The sequence below is a fragment of the Aulonocara sp. 'chitande type north' Nkhata Bay genome, linkage group LG7 (assembly GCF_057382095.1).
Source record: "Aulonocara sp. 'chitande type north' Nkhata Bay isolate Kocher_YH1m ecotype deep benthic linkage group LG7, A_spYH_male_GT1.1, whole genome shotgun sequence".
Classification (NCBI taxonomy): Eukaryota; Metazoa; Chordata; class Actinopteri; order Cichliformes; family Cichlidae; genus Aulonocara; species Aulonocara sp. 'chitande type north' Nkhata Bay.
The window spans coordinates 51,062,407-51,068,406 of NC_141350.1; the positions used below are offsets into that span (position 1 = coordinate 51,062,407).

A 6,000-nucleotide genomic window follows, 5' to 3' on the forward strand; every position below is an offset into this window, starting at 1 on the left:
ACAATCTTTAAAGTGTACAAAGGGCACATATCCTGGCAACGGGGAGCAGTTAGAACAGATTTTTATTGACCCGTGCAGTTTTAGAATGGTTTGTGTGAATGAAGGCTTCCTACACATGTAGACAAAACAAGAACGGAAATACAAATCGAACGAAGGAAAACTCATCCCAGGTGATGTGTCTCTGTTTTTACGCCGAAGATCTCCCTAAAAAGTGGATTCTGGGTTGGTTCTTCAAAGTGACGCTAAATGGGTTTTCTTTCTTAAAATTTTGTATCGCCTTCATTTCAAAAATTAGGCCATCTTGACAACAACAAATCCCATTTCAGGACTGCTGCGCTAAATGTTTCACATCTTAATTTAACTGCAACAGTGGAATCATTCTAAGTGGGTCATTTAAAGTATGACATCCAACAAGTAAACATACGGTACGTACATAAAACGCTGCGGGATTAGAAAGTGTCTGAGCAGAGTCTGCAAGTCACAGTGCAGCACTCTCAAAACCAGCCAGAAATAATTCCCGTCAACAATGCATCGTTCACCAGTGATAAGCAGTGGATGAGAAGTATTTTTAACTTTTGATCAATGTCAGCACCCCCACAACTATTTATACTACTAATCATGAGCTCATTTAGCAACACTCGGAAAACTTAAATTGCTTAACGCACTGAAAGACAGGAAAAAGAGAAGAAGAAAAAAAAAGATGCCTTGGAGCTATTAATATGTGCTGACACTGCACACCAACCCAGTCATTCAGCTCACATCATGTACTATTATTAAGGCAGGCTACCTGACAGCATCTTCAAGTTTTAGCTTACACCAAAATGTGATCACACAGACTCAAAGCTTTTAAGCCTTCTGAGAAAAGCATTAAGAAACAGCTTCGGCTGTCTGGCTGCTGTTACGTTTTTTGGGGGACAAACACCGCAACACACTGAATCTGTTTATGGATTTCAGTTTTGGGCTGCTTGAGTGATGAAGTCATGTCGGTGAGTACGTAGAGAATGGGATTCAGCGCAAGAACCATCCATCTGATTTCATCAGAGGTGACACGCCTGGGCTCCACCGCACATGAGGTTCGCTTTTGCTTCCCGCGGGAAGGGCAAATTAGTGACTGGGTGACACCATCCCCGGTAATCGGAGGAGTATGTTGATGCAGCTAGTGAATTTGGTGTCCATGTGTTTGCTCCTCAAGGCACCATTCTGCCAGCGACTAAAACTGTCACCCTGTTTCTATCCAGTCTCCAGAGACGAAGCCTTTCACACTTTCTCTCACACTCAAGCACTGCCTGCTGCAGAGTTTTCTGTTCTGAGTCCCAAGTCTCGCCCTTCCCTGTTTCCATTACACTAGCAACCACCACAGTGTGTCCTTGGGGACATATTTGGGATCAATAGGCAGATGAGAACAGACCAACAAGTAAACAACTGGGAAGAATGGAAGCAGGGGAGAAGTGATGGTTTGGGTACTTGCTTTTAAGTTATCAGTTAAGCAAAGAGTCTACAAAAAAAGAAAACAAAATAAAAAACTCTTGCATTGCCTCTGACTTTTCATTTAGTTGTGACCATATGTAGTCATCTGTCCGCAAGACACGAAAGGAATCGGAAACTTTTACGCCTATGAAGAATGACTGAGCTAGTGGAGGATGACACTCCCTCCCCTCCTGTTATTGGGGGCTCTCAGTGTGTGTGTGTGTGTGTTCGCCTTTTCGCCCACTTACTGCAGGCAACACTGGGCAGGACACTATGTGGAGCGAAGCAAGGAGACAGCTGCTGGAATGGGATGCAAGTGTAGCTGACGGGTATAAAGTTTCCTTCCCAAAATCCCATCCATACCCCAACACTACTGCGTTTCCTCCCGTAGTGATTGTGCTCCGCAGTGAGAGTGAAAGTGAGAAAGTGAGCGACACGAGTAGACAAAATGAAAAAAATAAAAATAAAAATACGGGTCAAACCAACAACAAAAAAATGCCACGTGCACAATAGTGAAAATCAACACAAATACACACCCAGCAGCCCAGCGCGTGAACGCAATCCCATTCCAGGGGTAACAAGGCAGCTAGCCTTAGCCAGTAAAAGCTAACCTTGAGCTGCTGCTAGCTACACCCGTCTTTAGATGTTCGCGGACGGCCAATTGGGAAGCAGGAGAAAAATGTCACACGATATATTCACTCATTTACGCGTCTTCCAAAGGGGAAAAAGGCGAAACACACGTGTTTCCTCTTGAGTGAAATTCAGAGATTTGTCCCGAGATGGTTAGCAACAATCAAACCGGGGTGGTGTATTTACGACCCCCGTACCGAGAGTGAATGGAGAAATGCCGGTGTAGTACCATGGAAGAAAAGCCAGCACGATTTTTCTTAAAAAAAAAAAAAAAAAGCTATTTCCCCGGATTAGCTCGCTAAACTGTTTTGAACACGAGAAGCTGTATTATTTTAACTAATGGATCAGTTAACCAGCTCTCCTTAAGTCAGCCTTTTGGTTTAAAAACGGGACAAAAAATATGAAAATATCATTAGCCGCTACCAGCTAGCAGACGCTTTATTTTAACTGGATAGCCGAGAAAAAGAACAATCCGTGAGGCCCAATTAAACCACCATTTACACTCAACACACTCATCCAAGCTTTATCTGGAGCACCCCCTTTTTTGTTGGCGTATGTGTTGGTCAACAGACCCCCATAATTTAATCCATCCGAGCCCCGTGTAAGGGAGACCGTTATACAGTATCCCGAAGGTGGAGCGGTGAGGTTCAGTCTAGCCGGGCAGGACTTACCTTGCTTGCTCTCTATTTTTCTCGACATTTTCGTAGCCAGCAGCTGTGATCCCACTCGCAGTTCAACAAAACCGTAGCTACAGACGAGCCTCGCCGTGCCTCTCCTCGGATTATTCCCTCATTTTCGATATGTTGTTGTGTCCACGAGATGATTCCGCCCCGGTTAATATAATATATTTATAGGCCACAGACATTGGTACGGTTATAAACTGCCTCCGTCCGTCTCCGGGTAATTTTCACTGGATACACACACACTACGCTCACGTTAATGCCTTGAGCGGAGACTCGGCTAGGGTAGGCTATCATCCAGTGCAACAGCGCCCCCTTGCGTCAGGAATTAGCCACGCCATCTGTCAACAAGAGCATGGGCGTGTTTCGATTTCAGTTCAAAGTTAAAGCAAGCCCCGAATGTAAACCATACTGATTTTGCAAGTGCTGTTGCACACAGTCTCATAAATTAAGTCATCTGTCTTTTTCATGCAATTAAATAATAATAATGTGGAAATTCACCAATCATCCATTCACCCATATATCAATCTATCGCAGATGGAAAAAAATGCAGAGTAGCCTGGACGGCAGCGATTTTTTTAACCTCATCAATTTTAGCAGCAGAAGGCTAATGAAATGATGGAGTGCGCAGGCTTCGAACAGCCATTTCAGCAGCTCGGTTCAAAACCAGCATCATGGCCGAAAAGACAGAACAAGTCTTAAAAACTAGTAAAAGCTCCTGAAGAAATCAAGTGTTGCACAAAAAGATAGATCAGGGGTGTTGATCGGTGTGATCATCAAAACAAAGCAATGGGTCTCTATATAATAATTAATAATTAATTTAAGGTTAATAATCAGTTTCAGCAAATTAAAAAGATTACATCGCCACTGATGTTTAGATTGCGAGGGATCTAAAGGTTTAAAGCTTTACTCACAGACATTTGGTTCTTTTTTCTTGTTAATATCTATGTTATTCGCATGTTTTGGAATAAAGTTGAAAAGCACATAACGATTAAAAGTACAATACCTGGTTAAATGAAGGAACCTATCTAAACAGACTTGTGAGCGCTAGAAAATGCATGGACACTTCGCAGCTTTTTTCTGGAAGTGTAACTGGTTTGCATTTTTTTTCCTTGCACATGTCTTTTCACTCTGCGTGTATACACTAGTTTGCATTTCTTCCTATTAAAAGAGGGTTTTTCTTTTCCGCTGTCGCCAAGTGCTTGCTCACAGGGTCTCTGATTGGAGGGGTTTCTCTGTAGTACTGTAGGGTGTAGTACTGTAGTATTAAGCGGTTACAGTTAAGGTTAGTGTATTTCTGAACACATTTTTCCTCTCTAAGGCACTTTCAGGGCAGCTTTTACTCTGAAAAAGCAGGATTTCTTGTATTTTTGCTAGTATACTTGCCTAGAGTTCAGTGTGTATGTGTGTGCAGTGTTTTGACCAGGAAACCATCCCACACATCTTGGCTGCATCTTATCCTCCAATCAATTAAGTCAAAAGATAATGGTACGGACAACAGCCAGAGTAACTCTTAATTAGATTTCCCCCCCATAAATGTTTTATACATAGCAGAGGTGATTTATGCTTCGAGTGTTATGAATCACTACTGGCCGTTTGAACATTTAGCATCAGCTCTAGTTTGTATATCTAGAGGAGAACCTGTCATTTTTTCCCACATTTGATCTCTAATCAAATGCCAGTAAATAACAGCATTCACAGAAGTTCTTTTAAATAAGCAAGAATTGTGATTTTAAAAGTGGTAGTTGAAAATTGTAATATTTCAATAATATCTATGTCTTCTGTCATAGACATTTGTTTTTTGTCGATATCTTTTGGCTCATTTGAGCTATCCTAATAAGTCCTGATGTACTAAATACAGGACATCGTGGGCTTTCCATTGATATGTCATGTGTTTGGGGGCGTCTTTTAGCTCCAAAAGGAAGGCAATCATAAAAAAGTGGAAAGATTCACTGTTCCTCGGTTCTCGGGAGGATATATTAACGTCTGCTTTGTAATTACAGAGTAGTTTGAACCATTTACAAGTTAAATGGAAGCACACAGCCCCCTGTTGGGCACGCTAAAACCTTGCTTAGATGCATATACTACAACTACATTTTTCTTATTTTCTCCCTGTTACCATTCATGTACTGCATGTGACAGGAAAATTAAAGGCCGAGTAGAAGAAGAAAGGGGAAGCATAGCTCTAATTTGATGCTCGTTTCAACTGCTGACTATGGCTTTTGCTCACTTAGTGCTTCACATTATCCTCTCTATTAAAGTGCAACCATCTAGATTATGTCTTGAGTGTACCAAGACGAAGCGAGCATGCCATATCAACTTTTTATGAATAATTGATCTGACTGACAGAGTGATCTACATTCCTTGAGTGATGTGGGTCAGCTCATACACGCGCAGTGCGCCCGTGAACGCAGAGGCATGCATTAAAATACTGAGATAAGGAGTTCATTACACACTGTTGGCCGCTTCTTCTGAGCTTTGGTGCCGCTCACCTCATCAGCGACCGATTTAATCGCTTATCAGAGAAAGGCCTTGAGTGTCAAGGATTCATATTTACACTGGCAGTCATTATGCCTGCTCCCTTGTGCTCTTGCTTGCACAGCAGAAGCCACACCCGTATAAGAAGTGCAAAGTGCTTGCTTTGTGTGTTTGTGCTAGGGAGAGGTGTGTGGGTGTGTGTGTGGAGGAGGGGAAGGAGTGGAATACGTCCCCCGAGGCTATGATAAAGTCACAGAGGGAAGACAATGATCTGCCAAGCAATGCCAGACTTGTCAGGGCAGGATAGGGCCTCACAGCGCAGTCAGAGTTGGTCTGTTTTAGAGCGTCTTGGTGTTTTCCTGACAGCCTGCATTCAGTCTCCCACAGAAACATCCAAGCAGCTGCCTCATCTAATGACCACGTTCAATTTGGGGCTTGAAATTTCAGCTTCACAAGGCAGCGTAAAGCCTCTCTGCCACGAGTGACAACTGATTGCTGGCTCTACTAACGAGACAAGACTTTAAAATATACACAACAATAACTAGAGGAGTCTTCTACATCTTACTGCTTTGCCACACGACTCACATTTGTCTTTGTTTTCTTTCATATCATTTTCACTTTTTTCATTAAATGTCACTTAAGCCTCAGCGCAGCCCTTTGCTGACATCCGTTGGCTGCGTAGTAAACCAAGCACACCGAGTCACGCCGCTTTATGCCACAGAGTGGTGCTCTTGGTCCACCGATC

General features: G+C 42.8%; 1 protein-coding gene across 1 annotated transcript in view; it reads right to left on the bottom strand.

Moving 5' to 3' along the window:
* The window catches only part of rapgef1b (Rap guanine nucleotide exchange factor (GEF) 1b), a 45,759-nt gene extending 42,708 nt beyond the window's left edge, over positions 1–3,051 (bottom strand). Inside the window, exon 1 of the mRNA XM_086301161.1 lies at positions 2,769–3,051. Coding sequence (XP_086157287.1) covers positions 2,769–2,796 — 28 coding nt within the window. The 5' untranslated portion in view covers positions 2,797–3,051. The remainder of the gene's footprint in view (positions 1–2,768) is intronic.
* Positions 3,052–6,000: the final 2,949 nt, after the last annotated feature.